General features: G+C 35.6%; 1 protein-coding gene across 3 annotated transcripts; it reads left to right on the top strand.

Annotated features, from left to right (window-relative positions):
* The first annotated feature begins 2 nt into the window (after window positions 1–2).
* CRISP2 (cysteine rich secretory protein 2) lies at window positions 3–20,537 on the top strand. 3 transcript variants are annotated; one of them, XM_040473741.1, is made up of 10 exons: window positions 3–124; window positions 978–1,078; window positions 2,158–2,194; window positions 3,853–3,923; window positions 9,823–9,939; window positions 10,872–10,959; window positions 14,682–14,827; window positions 15,474–15,571; window positions 17,960–18,048; window positions 19,992–20,537. In XM_040473741.1, exons 4-10 carry the CDS (start codon window positions 3,855–3,857, stop codon window positions 20,117–20,119), a joined length of 735 nt encoding a protein of 244 aa, XP_040329675.1. In that variant the 5' UTR covers window positions 3–124; window positions 978–1,078; window positions 2,158–2,194; window positions 3,853–3,854; the 3' UTR covers window positions 20,120–20,537. The 3 variants fall into 3 exon arrangements, with proteins under 3 accessions (XP_040329675.1, XP_040329676.1, XP_040329677.1); XM_040473742.1 differs by lacking the exon at window positions 3–124 and adding an exon at window positions 484–598; XM_040473743.1 differs by lacking the exon at window positions 3–124 and adding an exon at window positions 814–836.
* The last annotated feature ends 1,262 nt before the right edge of the window (window positions 20,538–21,799 follow it).

The raw sequence follows: 21,799 nt of genomic DNA, 5'->3' as shown, positions 1-21,799 counted from the left end.
CGTGACGTAGCTCCTCGCTCACACCTGCTTGGATGAGTATCTTACTCTCGCTGTCCAAGCAGCGAGCAGCAGCCTCTCTCTGGCTCCATCCACCCTGCAGGAAGATCTGGGCTCTGGAGCCAGGGTAAGACTTGCAGCAGTCTGGGAAAGGCAATGATCAGGGCCCGGGAGGTGGGGTGAAGACGAGAGAGAAAGATCTGTGGGGTGAGAAGTCTTCTGGTCCTCCGCGCCTCTTCTGGGACTCTGGTGGGCACATCAGCTGATCAGTGCAGATGCACGCAGAGTTTCGGTTTTGTTGCATATCTCTGATCCACCGAAGACTTTCAACATGCCTCTTGATGTTTATCCAGTTGGAACTCTTTACCTGTCTTAAAAGATGAATCATTCCATTTACATGAAATGCTCTGATTCATAGCTGAAGCCTGAAGTCATTTGTAAATCAGGCCTTTCATGAGGTCAAATTAAGAACTTCAGTTTTTTATTTCTGTTGAATGCACTGTTATTAGGAACTATATATTGCAGGCAATTAGAATGATGGCTGTTGACTCTTCTGGACTACATGTCATCTACTGGCTTCCAGGGAAAGACATGAAGACATGTAGGTGTGACACCAAATCCATGTAGTAAAAGGTTACTCTGCGGGTGACTACTTATAGAAATTATCTTCCAAGAGTGTATAAGGATTTGGGAATCTGGAAAATATACCGTGGTATTCCAAGGAAGTCAGTCAGTCAATAGTTAATTGAACTTGTTTAAGAAGCCCACTTCTTTGCTACTGTTTGAAGGAAATACCAAGATATCAAAATATAATCTGATCTCAGAAGGATTCTTGATGGGTAAGATCAAATAAATTAAAATTACTAATATTAGTAATACTAAACACAGTTAAGCTTTAGGTTTGTGACAGAGATGATTAATACTACTTATTTATGCTTTCCATCTTTATTTTAAATATTGTCTTTTTTCCCCTATTCTAGGATTATGAAACTGAACATCATGCTCTTCCTACAGACACCGTAGAACGATGTCATCCCAGTCTTAAAACACCTGCAAGAAAGGGGACAGTACTTTTCCATTAGTAAGTACCAAGGGGGAAATGGCAGCCAACTTTTCAGCTCTGTATGAATGTGGATTTTTCCATTGCTTTCATTGATGCAACAAAGATGATTATAGGTTGGGTAAGTGACGGGGAGGGAACAGGAGAGTGGTAGGGAGGAATATGTGGCATCATAGTCTGTTGAATTATGGAATTGTGGATCATCTAATATAATCCCATTGAATGATTGAGCTATATAAAATTACCCAGCTAATGTGTATATCTATCAATGAGCTGATGAGGCTGCAACAGTCCAGATGTTAGAACATTTTTTTTTAAATTACAAGATTCCTAGTAGACCTGGGCCTTGAACATGTGAATCTCCAATGAGATTATGCTGATTTTTTTTCCTATGATACCCAGATGTAAAAACAGATCTTATGACACTTCTAAAATTAGAAATTGAGTCAAACAACATGCATTTATGGGAAGATCTTACAATCTCAGCAAACTATCACACATTGTAAAGGATCATCATAAAAATATTAATAATTTCCATTTACTGAGTATTATATTGCAGACACAATGTTAGGTGCTTTATGTATGTTGTGCCACACCCTTTGCAAACCAAAGCTGTTGATGTGATAGTCCCCATTTTACAGCAGAGAACCTTGACGCTCTGGATTTCTGAGAACTGATGGTTTCTAAAGACTATGTTTAATAAGCCATAGAAAGTTGCTAATTAGGAATTAAAAGAAAGCTGAGCCACAGAAGTTCAACTGTAAGGTAGGACGCTGGTTATCTTCACAATGATTAACCAGTCATCAGTGGTTATTATAAAAATACTAGGTCAAAAAAGCAGCATCTAGAAGAGGGGGCGGGGCTGGTTAGGGAGGGAAGGCATGCTGTATTAACTTGTGTTAAAAGCTGTATGGAAACTAAATAATATCAAAAGCAATGCCAGACAACTAGCAATGAAATTTGAATATATGGGTGTGAAAAATTCTGTTTCAGAAATCTATTCATTTAGGTTTACTTGCACAACCAGAATTTGCTAAAATATAAATAGACGTAACATGTATTGTGCTCTAAGGTCGTCTCCACCTCCCTTCTTTCTACAGGTAAAGCAAATACTTCATCCTGCTCTGAGAACCAACAGTAAGTGATAACTCATTTATTTTAATGTGAACGTTTATGTGTCAGTCATCTTTGTTTTTCCAGTGGTAAAAATAATATATTTAATACGTTTATTTATGATTTTCAAAACGTTATGGATAAATTTTTATTAAGAGAATCAAGTTAATTTTACTCTTTACTCATTTTATCAAGTTGAAACTCTAATTCTTTACACTTCAGCTTAAAATAGATAATAGAATTCTCGTGTTTGACTTCGAAACAATTATTCTGGAACCATCTTAACTAGAAGAAATGTAAATATGGCAAATTGCATATATTATATACTTCCATATTGATAATTTTTGCTATGAACATGTATTGTCATGTATTAATACAGGTATTGTTAAAATAGGGATGAGTGCCTCCAGTGTGCTACAAAATGATTGCTTTTCTCAGGTGAAAACAATATTCCTGTCAATGTGCATTGGCTTTGACCTTACTTGGTTGAAGGCTAATTTCTGAAGTTACTTAAGAACTTACCATTGGTATAGATAAATTAGCCTAATCTTCAATTTCTTCATCTGTAAAATATAGTCATACTCACCAAGGTATGATAGTGAAATTAGACATCAAGTTTTGCATTGCACTGTCAATAAATGTTCACTCCTCTCCTTTTTGTGAGCACATTATTGAGGATAAAGGGAATGCAGGGAACAGGTATCAGTTGTCTACTATTTACCCATCAATAAGTCCTGAGAAGTACCACAGATAAATTGTTCAGAGTTTTCTTTCTCTTCAAGAATTTGGGAGTACCAATCTCACATGAAGAACACCAATCAATGTAGCATTCCCTCAGTTTACAAAGTTAGTAATTTATATGACTAACTGCCAGATGATCAGTGCTTATTTAAGCTTAGTGGGTTTGTTGCTTTGCCTAGAGGACCAAGAATTTTTTTTGACATACTGAGAAAGGACAACATGGGCCACCCAATGTTGAATGCCTTTTAAAAAGTTAGTGAATATATTAAACAACTTTTATACCAAATCATGAGTTCAGCAAATTTGGACAGGCTAGACTGTCAATATATTATTTGTATTTTATTTTTTTATACAGGGAAATTTGAGATATAGACAAGTATAAGGAATAAAATCAAAATAATTTCTAATCCCTCTGCTGGGGAAATAACCACTAATAAAGTGTACATTTATTTCTGTATAATAGTAATCTTGGAATCTTGATTAAAGTCATATGTCAATAAAAGAACAAACAGTTCTGGTTTTTATAGAACACCAAGAGATGGTGCACATTGAAAATAAACTTTCCCCAAAGATTGGGATTATTAATCAATACAGTATCAATTAACTCTGAAGAAATCTGGTTTTCCATATTTTTAATGGATTTTAATGGAGCAATAGAGCTGAGCAGAAACATGGTGATATATTCCTAACCTTTATAGGTATACTTCAAGAGCGTCAGACAAGTGTTTCAATTTATTTTTTATTGTCCGTATCAGTGACAAAGTTGATTCCACTATGATTCTGCTTGCACCAGATGAAATCTTGTTACATTTCTTATGAATTTGGGAATTACAGTTCATTAAAATAGCCAAGATCATTACATTGTTTTTTTCCTCATAGTCAGAGGTCTATGTACTACATATTTTAATGCAGAACTTTGCTCTCTTTGATTTACTTTCCAGCAATGGCTGTATTCCCGATAGTGTTGTTTCTGGCTGCTGTGCTGCTTCCATCTTTACCCACAGAAGCAAAGGTAAAGTTAAATTTTAAAATCTTTTTAAAGCTATCCAGGTATCTTTCGGGATGGCTAGGTCCTTTGAGAGTAGAAGGGGCAAGAGTGGACATCACAAAGTACTGATTGGTAGCTCAGATCCCTTAACACTATTATCTAGATGATATTCTAAGGCTGAGCTCTCCAATACAGCAGCCACTAGTCATATGTGGCTAATGAATACAATGTGGCTTGTCCAAAACAAGATATACTGTAAGTATAAAATACACACTAGATTTTAAAGATGTACTACTGAAAAAGAAGGAGGAGGAGGCGAAGAAAATATATTCAATAACTAACTTAGATATTCAATACTCGATGGAATTATATTTTAGATAATTAAATAATGTATTAGGTCTAAGGGCTGTTGTAAGAAATAAATGCAAGCTATGTGGCTTAGAACAACAGAAATTTATTCTGTCACAGTTCTGGAGACCAGAAGCTTAAAATTTAGATGTCGGCAGGGCCACATTCCCTCTGGAGGATCGAGAGGGAAATCTGTTGTCTGTTTTCCTTTAGCTTCAGGTGGCTTCCACCAGTCACTGGGATTACTAGGCTTGTGGCTATATCACTTACTCTCTACCTTCCCTTCTCCTTTCTGTGTCTCTTATAAGGGTACTTGTCGTTCGATTTAGACCCTACTTGAATAATAATAATCTTGAATAATCCAGGATGATTTAATATTGAGATCCTAAACTTAATTATATCTACAAAGACTCTTATCTAGATAAGGTCACATGGACAGAATCTGGGGATTAGGACGTAGACATACAATTTTTGTAGACTTCTAGTCAACTCATTACAAATAAAATTTATTATTTAAAATAATGTGAATACAGTAAAAAACCATACACCACAATAGGGTAGCATTTATTTCCAGGATGCAAGTGTGGTTCAATATTTGCAAAACAATCAATGTGAATCATCATGTGATTAAGAGAAAAGATAAAAAATATACAATAATTTCAATAATTCTAAAAAAAATATTTGACGAAGTACAACATCCTTTCATGATAAAAAACCTTTGGGTCTGGAGAGAACACAAGATAATAAAGGCCTTATGTGAAAACTCACAGCAACATCATACTCAATGGTGAAAAAATGAGAGCTTTTCCCCTTAGGTCAGGAATAAGATAAGAATGCCCTCTATCACCACTTTTTATTCCACATAGTAGTGCAAGTCCTCACCACAGAAATTAGACAACATAAAGAAATGAAAGGCATCCAAATTGGTAAGGAAGAAGTAAAACTCTCACTATTTGCACATGACAGAATACTATATATAGAAAACCTGAAAGACTCCACCAAAAAACTGCTAGAACTGATAGGTCAATTCAGGAAAGTCACAAGATACAAAATCAATATACAGAAATCTGTTGCATTCCTATACATTAATAATGAAGCATCGGAACGTGAAATTGAAAAAACAATCTCATTTACAGTTGCACCAAAAACAATAAAATATTTAGGAATAAACTTAGAAACTTAGAAACTTAGAAAATATATTCAATAACTAACTTAGATATTCAATACTCGATGGAATTATATTTTAGATAATTAAATAATGTATTAGGTCTAAGGGCTGTTGTAAGAAATAAATGAAATAAATAAATGTTGTAAGAAATAAAAGAAATAAATGAAAGACCCATACTCTGAAAACTATAAAATGCTGATGAAAGAAATTCAAGAGGACACTAACAAATGGAAAGACATTCCATGCTCATGGGTTGGAAGAACAAATATTATTAAAATGTCTATATTACCCAAAGCAATCCACAGATTTCATGCAAGCCCTATCAAAATACCAACAGCATTTTTCACAGAGCTAGAACAAGGCCCCTAAAATTTGTATGGAACCACAAAAGACCTCAAATAGCCAAGCAATCTTGAAAAAGAAAAGTAAAACTGGAGGTATCACAATTTCAGACTTCGAGTTACATTACAAAGCTGTAGTAATTAAAACAGTATGGTACTGGCATAACAATAGACACATTGATCAACAGAATAGAACAGAAAACCCAGCAATAAACCTACAACTGATGGTCAATTAATTTTCAACAAAGGAGGAATGAATATACAATGGGAAAAAGACAGTCTCTTCAACAACTGTTGTTGGGAAAACTGGACAGTCACATGAAAAAGTATGAAACTGGACCACTTTCTTTCACCATACACAAAATTATAAACTCAAAATGGATTAAGGACCCAAATGTGACACCTGAAACCATAAAAATACTACAAGAGAGCACAGGAGTTAATGCCTCTGACATCAGCTGTAGGGACACTTTTCTAGATCTGTCTCCTGAGGCAAAGAAAGTAAAAGCAAAAATAAACTATTGGGACTACATCAAAACAAAAAGCTTCTGAACAGTGAAGGAATCAACACAACTAAAAGGCAGCCTAGAGAATGGGAGAAGACATTTGCAAATAACATATCTGATAAAGGCTTAGTATCCAAAATATATAAAGAACTGATACAACTCAGCATGCTAAAAACAAATAATCCAGGGGCGCCTGGGTGACTCAGTTGGTTAAGCATCTGACTTCAGCTCAGGTCCTGATCTCACTGTCTGAGTTTGAGTCCTGCCTCCGGTTCTGTGCTGACAGCTCAGAGCCTGGAGTCTTCTTCAGATTCTGTGTCTCCCTCACTGCCCCTCCCCAACTCACACTCTGTGTCTCTCACACTCAAATATGAATAAATGTTTTTAAAAAAAATTTTTAATAGTAATCCAATTGAAAATGGACAGAAGAGGAGTGCTTGGGTGGTGCAGTCAGTTAAGTGTCCAACTTCAGCTCAGGGCATGATCTCAGTTCGTGGGTTCAAGCCTTGCATCAGGCTCTGTGCTGACAGCTCAAAGCCTGGAGCCTGCTTCTGATCCTGCATCTCCTTCTCTCTCTGCCCCTCCCTCATTCATACACAGTTTCTCTCTGTCTCAAAAAATAAACAAACATTAAAAAAATTTTTTTAAATGGACAGAAGACATGAACAGACATGTCTATAAAAAAGACATACAATGGTCAACAGACACATGAGAAGATGTTCAACATCACTCATCATCAGAGAAATGTAAATCAAGGCTGCAATGAGATACCACCTGACACCAGTCAGAATGGCTAAAATAAAAAAACACAAGAAACAAGTGTTGGAGAGGTTTTTGAGAAAAAGGAACCCTTGTGTACTGTTGGTGTGAATGCAAACTGGTGCAGACACTGTAGAAAACAGTATGGAGGTTTCCAAAAAATTTACCCATAGAATATGAAAACACTAATTAGAAAATATATATGCACCCCTGAATATATCATTATTTACAATAGTCAAACTATGAAAGCAGCCCAAGTGCCCATGGGTAAATGAATGGATAAAGAAGATGTGGCATATATATATACATATATATATATATATATATATATATATATATATATATATATAATCAGCCATAAAAAAAGAATTAAATTTTACCATTTGCAGTAACAGGGATAGATCTAGGGAGTATAATGCTAAGTGAAATAAGTCAGTCAGAGAAAGACAAATACCATATGATTGCACTCACGTGGAATTTAAGAAACAAAACAAATGAACAAAGGAAAAAGTGAGCAAGCAAGAGAGAGAGAGAGAGAAACCAAGAAACAGACTCTTAACTATACAGAACAGATGGTTACCAGAGGGGAGGTGGGTGAGGAAATGAGGAAAATAGGTGATGGGGATTAAAGAGTACACTTATTGGGGCAGTTGGGTGGTTTAGTCAGTTAAGCATCTGACGCTTGATTTCAGCTCAGGTCATGATCCCAGTTTGTGAGATAAAGCTTCCCTTTGGGCTCAATGCTGACAATGCAAAACTTGCTTCGAATTCTCTCTCTCCCTCTCTCTCTCTCCCCTCCCTCTGTTTGCATGTTCTAAATAAATAAATAAACAAACAAATATTTAAAGAGTACATTTATCATGGTGAATAAGATATAAAAATATATATAAAAGAAATTAATATTACCTGCTTCTTATTTTACTTTTTTTAAATGTGACCACCAAAAAGTTAAAATTACATATTATGCTTGAATTGTTTTTCTAATGGACCTATGGTCTATGATTTAAAAAGTAAATGATAGTCTTCTCCCCACAAGATCTTTTCTTATTTACTTTTTAAAATTCATATCAGTGTGATCTCAAAAAGAAATTAACAATACCATAACCCTAAATTAACACAACTTTATGTATCACCATGTTTAATTTTCATCATTACTGTATGGTAAAAATATACCAATTTTTTACATTAAAAAAATGTACAACCTCTTGGGGCACCTGGGTGGCTCAGTCGGTTGAGCGTCCAACTTCGGCTCAGGTCATGATCTCACGGTCCGTGAGTTCAAGCCCCACATTGGGCTCTGTGCTGTCAGTTCAGAGCCTGGAGCCTGCTTTAGATTCTGTGTCTCCCTCTTTCTCTGCCCATCCCCACTCGCACTCTGTCTCTCTCTACCAAAAAATGAATAAACGTTAAAAAAAATTTTTTTTAATGTACAACCTCTAAAGTTCTTAGTGTTTGTTTTTGCTTTGTTATTCATGCTCATAGACTTGGTATGTGAGAGCCCTACTCTTGAACTCAACTCTTACAATTAGAATAAGCTACTTTGAAGATGTGGTATATATATACAATAGAGTATTACTCAGCAATCAAAAAGAATGAAATCTTGCCATTTGCAACTACGTGGATAGAACTAGAGGGTATTATGCTAAACAAAATTAGTCATAGAAAGACAAATATCATATGACTTCACTCATATGAGGACTTTAAGACACAGAACATATGAACACAAGGGAAGGGAAGCAAAAATAATATAAAAACAGGGAGGGAGACAAAACATAAGAGACTTAAATATGGAGAACAAACAGAGGGTTACTGGAGGGGTTATGGGAGGGGGGATAGGCTAAATGGGTAAGGGGAATTAAGGAATCTACCCCTGAAATTATTGTTGCACTATATGCTGACTAACTTGGATGCAAATTAAAAAAATAAGATATAATAAGCTACTTTGCTTAAATAATCCCAAGAACAAAATCCATCATCCTTTTCAATGATTAGAGGGTATGTGTCCATATAAAGTGTCTATCTCTTGATCAGAAAATCTCTGAATGTGAGAAGTTCTGGTCATTGCTGTTTCCCCACCTTTCTTTAACCCTTCTCTTATAAGAGGACATCCAAGGACCACAGAATGCTAGGACTAGAACTCATCAGACCAGAGAATCCTGACACTGGGTCAAAACTCATTTGGCATTCCGTAATACAGATTTTAAGATTCCTTTCAACTCCAAGATGAACCTTGAGCTCCACCCTTATCCTATCTGCTGCAGCCTGATCGAATATGAATGAATGTGTGTTAATGTTCCTATTGTGTGCCTTTGTGGTTATAAAATATTATCACTTATATGCCTATAAAAAGCATGTCTATATGTCTATAGAGAAGGTGAAGAAAACCATATGGGGCAGAAGGTATGTAAAGAATCTTATTAGCAAACATTTAGTGATTCAAAAGAGCAAAATATATCTCTCTTTTAAATAATTTTGTAAATGAAGACCAGGAAATGACCAGAGATATAACAAAGGATTGGGAAGGACCATTAAAGGAGAAAAAGCACATTAAGAGTTCCTTGAAACTAGAAATTGGCGTCTGTGGCCTCAGAGGAGATTCAAGTTACTTCTTGAGCTTCAAGTTACTTCTTTTCTATTTGTCATAGCTTTGGCTCAGGTCAATTGGCAATTCTTAACAACTACTATGAGCCTGAACTGAATGCTCTTTAAAGTGATCTTTGTTCCTTCAAATTAACTTAGCCCCCACCATATGCAATTTTAACAAATGTTAAAAAGATAACCTTAATTTTATTTCTCTTTAGGATCCATCCTTTACTGCTTTGTTAACCACTCAAACTCAAATCCAAAAAGAGATTGTAAATAAACATAATGAATTAAGGAAATCAGTTTCTCCACCTGCCAGCAACATGCTGAAGATGGTAAGAAGCAGTGATAAAGCCTAGTGGTATGAATCAGTGGTGGTAAGAGCAGGGAGCTGGTACTGGCATTTCTTAAGAACCTTGTGACTTACAAAGTTTTATGTCTGTTTTGCTATTTAATTTGAACTGCACTATGAGCAAAATAGAAATTAATTTTCCTTTGTAATGGTTAAATGATTTGTCAACGTTATAGGGCTTATTAAGTTGGGAAGGGCAAAAATTAGAAGCCAAATCTTCAGACCTCAAATGTGAAGCCATTTTGTTCACTATCCACTTTAGTCTAACATAATGGAGTCCCCTTTCCCTCATATATTTTATTTTTTGTAAGTAATCTTTATGCCCATGTGGGGCTCAAACTCAGGACTCCAAGATCAAGAGTCATATGCTCTACCAACTGAGCCAGCCAGGCACCCCCTGGGAATCCCCTTTCCTTCAAAATCAGTGCCATTTAGGGTAGATAACAACCGCTTTCCAGGGAATAGTCCAAAAAAGCTAGATATCTCCCATTTGAATGTAATGGGCTATGACTGAAATTGGGAACAATCTAGGCCTATTCATTACTAACAAAATATAATTCAAGACTTCACATGTTGGGTATTTAGAGTAGCCCCATTACTAAAAATCCTATGTGTGGTTCCTGTACAATCATAAATAGCCAGATATTATTTTATTAGATATTTCTCTCAGTAGACACTTCATTTATGAACTTTTCATGTAGAAATTGGCACTGGAGCAGATACACACACACACACACACACACACACACACACACACACACACCCCTAACAAACAGGTCTTCTGATACCACTGACAATTAGATAATATACCTAGAGAAGTTTAAAGTAGTGCAAATCAACCGACCAAGTATGTTATAAAGCATATGCTTCTTTGGAGTTGAATCCCTAAGTGTATTTTTTTCTTGTGACATTTAGGAATGGAACAGAGAAACAGCAGCAAATGCCCAAAAATGGGCAAACAAGTGCACTTTAGAACACAGCAATGCAGAAGACCGAAAAACCAGTACGTAAATGAGCAAATATCTGTTAAATAAGTGAACAAATAAAATAATACTGCAAAATATTATGGAACATCAAATAGAATGGAACATTCTGGGACCTTGTAAGAAGATCTAGTAAATAAATGTTGCTTATACTGCTCTTCTTAAAATCAAAGTATCTGTATAGGGAGACATCCTTATAAGTACCATTTTGTGCTTTTGATTTTTTACATTATGCAAATAATTTCTGAAGGAACACTTCATTTGTTCCTCTCAACCAGCTCATGAGTCAACAGTCAACAGTCGTCATTTCTCTAACTTTAAAGATTAGGGACATGGGAGAAATGACCTAAGAGCACATTCTGAAGTTGTATAGCCAGGCTTATTGATTTCTAATCCACTGCCCTTTTTGTGATATTGTGTGTTTGGCATTTTGATATCTCTTCTTTTATATTTATAAAATATACTAAATTGTTATTTTTTTCCCTGAATTTTACTCTGAAAATACTTAAAGCTTTTAAAATCATGATGAATACTTCGCATATATTGATTAAGTTTTCAAGTTTTGCTAACTACTTTGTATGGACTGTGGGCTTATTTGCATAGATAATATATTATACTCAAAAACTATACAATATCTTATCAAGGGTTATAAAAACTATGAAAGAAAAAATACTTTTATGCATAAATCTTACATAAAATAATTATTTACATTATCAAACATAATACATTTAGGCAACTCAGTTTGAAAGTAATGAATTTTTACCTGTATTTTCATTATAATTATCGCTTATATTGTTGATGCTAATCTGTTAAAAATTATGAAGAGAATGATGGTTTTCAGTAGAAGATGAAAACAAATGGTCTTAATGATGCAAATCTACATGGTTAGAGTCTTAGTTTATTTTTTCCATATTGAAGGTGATAGCCAAGAATATCTTATACTCTCTTTAAGCAGTATGTAGACCTTATATTTCAAGCTACCAAAATGTAAATATTATTTGAGATCTTGAAAAGATAGAGAAGGGGCACCTGGGTGGCTCAGTCGGTTAAGCATCCGACTTTGGCTCAGGTCATGATCTCACTGTTAGTGAGTTCGTCCCCCGCGTCAGGCTCTGTGATGACACCTCAGAGCCTGGAGCCTGCTTCGGAGTCTGTGTCTCATTCTCTCTGCCCCTCCCCCACTTGTGCTCTGTCTCTCTCTGTCTCTCAAAAATAAGTAAAAATGTAAAAAAAAAAAAGTAAAAAAAAGAAAAGAGAAAATTTCTGGGCAGCAAGACACTTCTTTCTCTCTTAATTTTATAATGGTAAGAATACTTAACATGAGACCTACACCTTTAGCAAATAGTTAAATGTACTATACAATATTGTTGTCTAGGTAAAATGTTGCATAGAAGAATTTATTCATCTGAAATTATTCATCTTATTTATTTGAAACTTTATGCCCATTGATTGGTGACTTCTCATTTCTCCTTTCCCCCATCCCTGGCTACCACTATTCCACTCTTTGATTCTATGAATTTGACTATTTTAGGTACTTCTTGTAAATGGAATCATGTAGTAGTTGTCTGTCTATGACTGGCTTATTTCAGTTAACATTTTCAAGATTCATCCATACTGTCTCACCCAAATGTAGAATTTCCTTCCTTTGTAAGGATGAGTGACATCCATTGTATGTGTATGTGTCTTTTTGTTCATCCATTCATCTGTCCATGGATTTTAGGTTGTTTCCACATGGTGGCTATTGTGAATGGTGCTGCAACGAACATGAGAATGCTAATATCTCTTTAAGAACCTGATTCCAGTTATTTTGGATAAGTACTCAGAAGTGGTATTACTGGATCATTTGGTAATTCTAGTTTTAATTTTTTTGAAGAACCCCCGTACTTTTTTCCATTAGCACCTATACCATTTTTATTTCCACCAAAAGTGTACACCATTCCAATTTCTCCACATTCTTCACTCATTGCCCTTTCTCCACCCATCAAAAACATCCTTACCGATATAAGGTGATATCTCATTATTTTGATTTGCATTTCCCTGATGATTAGCAACATTGAGCACCTTTTCATATACCTGTTGGTCATTTGTATATCTTTGGAGAATGTCTATTCAAATTGTGGTCAGAAAAGATCCATAGTCAATTCCTCAGGCAGGCCCCTGAAAACAAAGGATCTTTGGGCATTCCAGCCAACTCTTTCCCTATCCAGGAAGAGGCTAGAAGCTTGCGATTTTTATCTCCTCACTCTATGCTGAACAAGAAGGGAAGCTATGGCAAATCTTTATTCTCATGAGCCCCACATCTTGTTATGTGAGGTCTGTTAACATTCTCAGAGAGGCAAGTCAGAAGTCAGTCCTTTGAGCAGCATCTCGAAAATTTGTGGCCCTGGATGCCCAGACCAACTCTTTCCCACCTTTGGGAGAAACAGGCTCTGTTTCTGAGAAAGGGAGAGGAGGGAGCCATGGCATCTACCAATCCAAACCACCATCTCTATTGTCCCCAGAGGGCAAGACTGTGACTGTGCCAAGCCTGTCAGAGCTCCAAGAATACCAAGCCATGTTAGTTCTTTGGGAAGCCTTGGAGAAATTCAGGCATTAGACACACCAGTCAAGACTTTGTTTCCCAAGGAGGAAACTGAGAACTATAATTTTTCATATGTATGCTCTGTGCTGAGCCAGGGAGAGGAGATATGGTATCTACCAGCCCCAGACACTATCTCCATTCTCCTCCAGGTGGCTAGCCTGTGCCTGACTACCAGAGCTCCAAGACTAACAAGACAGAAGCCAACCATCTGGGAAGTTTTCTTTGGGAAAGGTTGGGTGGCTGGACACATAAATCAATTCTTTCCTTCCCCTGGGAGAAGTTGGGACATTGGATTTCTTCCTGATCATATGGCAGGCACTGTGCTGAGGGTAGGTATTCTAGCAAGAGGGTGTCCCAATTTCCCTACAGGCTTCAGTGACTCTGGGCTCATATTTTTCCAGAGTATAGAAGCCTTTCCATTAGTTTTGGAATTCTCATGAGGGCAATTTGTTTGGGAATTGTTGCTGAATCAGTGTGTTTGTTAGGGGAAGGAGAATCTGGGCTTCCTATCCTGCCATATTGCTGATGTCACCCTGCAAGGTTTTTCTTACCAAATCTTCCTCAGAAGATTTGGCCTTATGACATTCTGATTCATTGATTAAGGGAGGATCCAAAAACTTTCAAAACTTCCATCCCCCCTGATGTCAGTTGTCTCTTAACTGGTGCTCTTAAAATCACTTCTAGATCTTTTTATCCAAGTTCACACAAAATCATAATCATAATCATAATCATAATCATAAACATTTACTCAGAGTCCAGTATATGAAAAATCTCTGGTGAGGGTGAACAAGAAGAGGAAAAGAATAAAAGTTGGTCACTGCTTTTTGCAAATTTACAATACAAAGCTGAGAGCATAGAAGATATTACACATGTGAATTTAGCATGAAAAAGAATGCAAATTTGGCAATCCAGAGGATTTTTAAAGCATACGGTCTTCTCAGCCTACTCAGTTGTACATGTTGAAGCCAGCCTTAGCATGCTAGACAGATCTGTCTTCTATTCAACTTTATAGCTGATAAGGACAGAAGTCCTTTTATTATGTATTAACAGTTAGCAAGTATAGGCACTATGTTTGAAAGGCAACATCCTTGTGTTCATATAGTTGGTTGCTTTTGCCATTGCATACTTTATTGCTTCCTCATGAATGATGTTTCTCTTTAGGTACAAAATGTGGTGAGAATCTCTATATGTCAAGTGACCCTGCTTCCTGGTCAAATGCGATCCAAAACTGGTATGAGGAACGCAATAATTTTGTCTATGGTGTAGGACCTAAGAGTTCCAGTTCAGTTGTTGGACATTACACCCAGGTAAGAGAAACAAATGAAAACACTTTTGCCACAATTGCTCTAATATAGAAAGCATCTTTAAATTATGACCAAGCCCTGGGGCGCCAGGTGGCTCAGTCAGTTAAGTGTCTGACTCTTGATTTCGGTTCACGTTCATGAGATCGAGCCCCATGTAGGGCTCTGAGCTGACAGCATGGAGACTGCTTGGGATTCTCTCTCTTCCCTCTGTCTACCCCTTCCCCACTTGTGTGTGTTCTCTCTCTCTCTCTCTCTCTCTCTCTCTCAAAATAATTAAATAAATTTTAAATTATGACCAAGTCCAATATTTAATTTGGGTAAGAGCCTGACTAGATAGAATAGTCCTAGCATTAGCTGGTACTTCATCTGGAGCTGTCTTTTTTCCCCATAGTTTGCAAAACTCTTGGTAAGAAAGCAGACTCCATACTTTTTCTAAATTAGGATTGGATAAAATAGTGAATGCATGTTAAAATTTAATATTTTAAAATTTGTGACTTTGTTTCAATAATTGAACTAAATATTTCCATAAGGTACTTGGCTACAAACTATAATAGTACCATGTTTTCAGTTTTACATTTGTTATTATTATTTTTTCAATATTTTCTATCTTCTTTAATGTACTCTCCCATATTCCTTTTTGGATTTGTAGCTTGTCTGGTACTCCTCTTTCCACGTTGGATGTGGAATTGCCTATTGTCCCAATCAAGAAAGTTTAAAATACTACTATGTTTGCCAATATTGTCCTGCGTAAGTATATACTTTAGAGTTTAACACAATAATCCTATGTGCAGTTTAATATTTTGAAATTCTTACGGAATAAACAAACTGCGATATAAAACACATATCAGTAAAGGGAAGGAAGGAATTTTTTTCATTTTTTAAAATTCATACATAGTTGATCCACAATGTCATATTAGTTTTAGGTATATAACATAGTGACAAGTCTATACCTTATGCCATGCTCACAAGTGTAGCTACCATCAGTCACCATGCTATTACATGCTATTACAATACAATTGACCATAGTCCCTATGCTGTACCTTCTATCCCCATCACTTACTTATTCCATAACTGGAAGTTCATACCTCCCAGTCCTCTTTACCCATTTTACCCATCCCCCACCCCCTTATACCTATGGTCTGTTTCTGCTTTTTGCTTATTTGCCTGATTGTTTTTTAGAATCCACATACAAGTGAATCATGTGCTATCTGTCTTTCTCTGTCTAACTTATTTAACTTAGCATAATACCCTCTAGGCCTATCCAGAAGGGATAAATCTTTAGAAATGCCTTTTAAGTCGTGATACATTCAATTATCAGAGAAGAGACCACATTCTAAATTCCAAGTGTAAAATCTGAAACTCTCTTTCCTTAATGTGACATCTTTTCTCTCAGTGACCTTTCCCTTAGGCTCACAGCTATAATGAGGGAAAGCGTGGGTAGTGTGCATTTCTGTAGATTTGATGTCATTACTTCTCACTAACTTCATACTCTAGGAAGGTGGCAGCCTGATGGTTAAGCAAGGGATGGTAGTGGACTGGGAAACTGGGAATGGCTGATTGTGATTTCAGCTCTTTCTGCTAAAATGTTCCCACCCCTGCTTATCTAAAATGCTGCCTGTGTTATTACCATCACAGATGACTCATTCATTGGCTCTCAAAGGTGTTTTCAAGAGATCTTTAATGTATTTCAGAGTCCAGGAGAGAAGAACATCCTTAATCCTTGTTTTTCAGAAGTTTGCACAAAATCTCCATAATGAACCATTCTTTAAGGTCCTGACTTGCAGCAGGAAATGTGTTCTTTCATCAAAGATTATGTTTGAACTTACCCAGAATAAATTCTGTGGATATACTGACGATCTAGTCTCAACATATCTGTTAGCCTTAATTTCTTTAAATGTTTGAAATTCCTTGCCACCAGGGACAGGAGACCCCTAAAACCAAGCTTCCTTCAGGTTTTATTTTGAGACTGTCGATAACCCAAGTATATGGATATCCGTTTGAGAAGTATGACTTCCAATGCCATCTTCCTGCAAGCACCTATGAGGGTTTAGTAGAAAGAATTGAAAAGTTCTTAGGAGAATGCATCCAAATTCACTGTCTGGCTATAAGAGAGGAGGGCCTGACGCCAGGTATCTGAAGTGAGAGTTGGAGTGAATAATGAGGGAAAGCAGGGGTGAGAGCACTTTCGGAACATGTTTGTGTCTAGTTCACATTTTTCCAGGGGCTCACACACATTCAGATATATCCTGTGTAGGGCCTGAGATTCAAATGCATGGCCTTGTGTCTTTGTCCCACTTGACACTATTGATATTTGGACTCCCTTGTATTTCAAATGAATTAAATGGCCAATAGGTAATGATCACAAGCGAGTTATAAGTTAGTCACTATAATGTGATTACATTCTGGATATTCATGCTTCTCAAAACTTTTTTTTAATTAACGTTCCCTTTCTAGTAAACATAAAAATCTTTCACATACCGCCTCTAGAAATTCACAAACCTTCTTTTCCTTCCCTGTCTGACAAGCACACACACCACTAACTACTTAAATATTACTACTCTCATTCTAAAAGTAAAATGTATATATATGTGTGTCTGTGTCTGTGTGTGTGTGTGTGTGTATATATATATATACATACATATATATATATATATATATATATATATGAAATTTGGTATTTTATTATGTTTCAAATAAAATGATATTGTAATATTAAATATTCTTTTCCAAACTATAATCCCTATGTCCCAGAGGCTCTTTTGTCTCTCTTGGGGGATATGCTCTATTCCCTAGCACTCACATTGGGTGTACTGTCTTAACAAATTTGACCATGTCTAGTGGGAGATGAAAAGTGTTGCCACATTGAAATATACTCTAAAAACTTTACACTCCCATTAATGTGATTTAGTTGCTCAGATTGAAAAATTATAGTCAAGGACATGGGTCAACATGTGAAGTATTTTCTTAATTTGAATGTTACCTGAATTACTCACTGGGAATTATATTTTTTCAGTTTTGTTAACATACCTAAAAGCATTTAATAGTCATGCATATTTGGTAATTTATACTGCTTTGGGGGAGTATAAACTAAACTGTAAAGTGAAGTTATTTGACATTATGTATTTTAAATTCCAGCGGTAACAATGTGAGTAAAAAGAATACCCCTTACCAGCAAGGAACACCTTGTGCCAGTTGCCCTGGTAACTGTGAGGATGGACTATGCAGTAAGTTTGAAGTGATTACTTTGCTATTATAAGAAACAGTTGATGTTTTATTTTATTTTTATGGGTTAAGAAATCTCCTAAAGGAACCAATTTAAATAGTATCCTTATGCAAAAGACAAATATGTTACTTAACAGACTGTGTTTATGTAAATATTTTACACAGTTTATTTAGTAACCTACACATTACTTGCAGTGAAAATATTACCACATGTAAGATAATGAAAGATCTACCATCAATGTGTTTTTGTGACTATGCAAAGCTCATTAATATTAACTATACATATTTCTGGTAAATAGTTCATTTCCTCAAAGTTAGTATCTTTATACCAAAAGTCTTATTTTGAAATGTAAATCTATGGGTGTAAGATCACATTATAGCTCAATCTAGACAGGCAAATGAAATATTATATTTTTGTGTGCTAATGAGTTCATCATGCTGATTTCCTCTTTTTCCTGTAGTATAATTGAAATCACAGTGTTTAACTTAATAATTACTCTCCCTGTGTTTTGATAGTAGTTCACTGCATATTTTTAATGGCAAAATCAAATCTGTATGTAGCACTGACTCATAGACCCACAAAAATATTGTTGCAACAGGAGAGAATTTAAAAAAATATCATATATATGATTTCTAAAGTTGTAATGAAGCAAAAATAGCTGTTAGCTCTTTATAGTTGGGATGCTTGGATTAAAATTATTATGAATAAGAGTTGAATAAATATCATTTGTTGAGATTTTTACCTTTCAAGTACATTCACCTTTAGTTAGCATTCTTACTGACTGAATTATGTAGGTATAATTCATAATATTGATTGTATTAAAGCTATAAATCAACTAATGAAGAAAAAAGGGTTACATATTAACAACTCTTCTGAATGCTATTTGCTAAGAAGCATGGAATTTATCCTGTTATCAATAAGCACTCAACTGAAAGGTTTTAAACAGAAGAGTGACAGGGCCAGAACCATGTTTTATAAAGAGATTCCTAACAATAGTATGTAGAAACAATTGGATGGAAGCCAGCTAGAAAATTGTTGAAAACTATGGGTTAAAAAAAAAAAAAAAAAAAAAAGATGTCTTTACTGCATTACTGACAAAATGAATGAGATAATTGGACAGGGTTGGAAAACAAGGAATAGAATAGCCAGGGTTTGTTACCTGTCCTGGTTGAATGCTGGTCTGAAGTAGGAAAGATGAAGTTCTGACTGATCCAGTCTCGGCCTAAATTACTGAGTAGTCAGAGAGCCATTTCTCTGAGATTGTGGGAGGGGTACAAGGAGACCATACCCAAGAATTGTCAACCTTGTGAGCAGTATGATAAGTAGCTTGAAATTTGTTGAGTTTGGGGAGGATCCAAGAAATACCAGAAGGAAAGAGTGCATATTATCATTGTTTTGCACCTTTATCTTCCCATAGATATCTGTTTCTCCAGAAAGAAAGCTTTGGAGTCTGAAACAGTGCTATTGAAGAGAATGAAATGAAGGAAATATTCTCTATCAGCATATGTCTTACAAGTAGCCATTAGTCACATGTGACCTTTGAACACTTGAAATGTGGCTAGTAAGATTAAGGGACTAAATTTTTTACTTTAGTTTAAAATAATTTAAATTTCAATAGCTACATGTGACTAGTGGCCCCTACATTAGACTTCAGGTGTAGAGAGATTTATTTATATTCATTTTACTCTTTTGGCTAAGGGAGAAAAGTAGGTCAATTCATTTAGAAACATGACCAAATTCAAAATAAAAAAGTGTTAGATTGATCAGTGAGCTTGACTGAGGCACCTGATATGTCCCTTAAGAAAGGAAAAGTCCATCATTGTGTAAGTGATGTTGACTTGTTTTGTCCAGTCTCCTACCCATCTCATGCACTTTGAATGTGTGGATTGTTTTGCTGCTACTAAGGAATATGATAATGAGGTAAATAATTTGTTTTTGTCACAGCCAATAGTTGCGAGTATGAAGATCTCCTTAGTAACTGTGACTCCTTGAAGACAACAGCCGGCTGTGGACATGAATTGCTTCAGGAAAAGTGCAAGGCTACTTGCCTGTGTGAAAACAAAATATACTGAGATGCCCAGTGTGCATTGCAAAACTAAGTGAAGAGGGCTGCATCATTTAGTTAATACATATCGCAGGGGATTTTAGGCATGTTAGTTACAAATATGGTTCCACACAGTAATGCATTTTTTTCTCCTGGATCTTTATAGAAATCTCTTTCATACAGTGATTTACAAAAGCAGCATAGTCTATGATGACAACTTCGGACTTTGATAGCAATTTGGTACTTTAAACTTAATGAATTGAATCAAGTTGAGAATTTTGAAAGTTGTATAATCATAGACTTTTGGTCACTGAAAGGGATCAGAATGGAGAAGTACGTTTCTTGAAACATCATGCAAAAAAGAAAAAAAAAACTATAACATCACTGTCATTCCTACTACATGAATTTTTACTTGAATAAAGTTTAAATTCAAAGATTGACATGTACCTTTGTCTTATGGCCTCCTCTTTAAACAAAAGTAATCACGTTTTAGAATAAAAAAATGATTCTTGCACAATATTTTTGAGTATTCATAGTTCACCCCAGCTAGACTCAGCCCAGATAAATGATTATACAGTGCAAAATTTCCAAAATATTTGCCTATAAAATTTTAACAAAAGTGGAAATCAGCTCTGTTCTTACTTATTCTTTGATATTTTGATCTCCCTACAGGTTTAGTTGATAAGTTAAAAGAAAACATTATCTGAGAGCATATACAAAGATAGCCTTCCAAGAAAAAAAAATATTTCAGAGAGATTTATCATTTATAAGTTTGCATACATTCTCATTTAATATTGATGACAAAAACATGGTGAAGTAGACCCATTTTATAGGTGAGAAAACATACACAAGAAATCTAAAAACAGTTAAGGAGGCTGAGGTGCCTGGGTGGCTCAGTTGGTTAAGGCTCTGACTCTTGGTTTTGGCTCAGGTCATGATCTCACAGTTTGTGGTTCAAGCCCCATATCAGGCTCTGCACTGCTAGAGTGGAGCTTCTTAGGATTCTCTCTCTCCCTCCTGCTCTCTCTCTCTCTCTCTCTCTCTCTCTCTCTCTCTCAAAATAAATAAGTAAACTTTAAAAGAAAGAATAAGCATTTTATGAAACCTAGTATCCAATCCTGATGAAACTCTCAGCAAAACAAGAAGGGAAGTTTCTCAGCTTGATAAAGAAAAGCTATAAACAAATGTATAGCTAACACTGTATTTAATGGTGAAAGACTGACTTTTTCCCCCTAAGTTCAGAAAATAGGCAAAGATGTCACTCTCATCACTAGGCATTATACTAGTTCTGGCCAGTGAATCAGATAAGACAAAAAAAAACATCTAATTAGAAATGAAGGAGTAAAACTGTCTTATGGATAGAAGCAATGACACACATAATCACCAAATGGGAAATATACCTACATATACAGTTGACTTTTGAAACACAGGGGTTGGGGGACTGATACTCTACACAGTCAAAAATCTGTGTATAACTCCTGACTCTCCAAAAACTTAACTACTAATAGCTTACTGTTGAACAGAAGCCTTAATGAGAACATAAATAGCTGATTAACACATTTTTGGTATGTTATATGTATTGTACACTGTGTTGTTACAATAGAGTAAGCTAGAAAATATTATTAAAATAATTTCTGTACAGTACTTTACTCTGCAGTACCCTAAATGTATTTATCCAAAAAAATCCATGTATAAATGGACTCATACA

This window comes from Herpailurus yagouaroundi, unplaced genomic scaffold, assembly GCF_014898765.1.
Source record: "Herpailurus yagouaroundi ecotype Mexico unplaced genomic scaffold, PumYag 139, whole genome shotgun sequence".
NCBI lineage: Eukaryota > Metazoa > Chordata > Mammalia > Carnivora > Felidae > Herpailurus > Herpailurus yagouaroundi.
Note: the sequence above shows the minus strand (reverse complement) of the source record. Positions and strands in the feature narration are given on the sequence as shown.

Excerpts from the sequence above, each read along its gene's own strand:
- CRISP2 (XM_040473741.1), top strand. The coding sequence starts at position 3,855 with ATGGCTGTATTCCCGATAGTGTTGTTTCTGGCTGCTGTGCTGCTTCCA. Across the intron at positions 3,924-9,822 it reads CTTTACCCACAGAAGCAAAG|GATCCATCCTTTACTGCTTT; the intron begins GTAAAGTTAAAT and ends ATTTCTCTTTAG. Across the intron at positions 14,828-15,473 it reads TTGTTGGACATTACACCCAG|CTTGTCTGGTACTCCTCTTT; the intron begins GTAAGAGAAACA and ends TTGGATTTGTAG.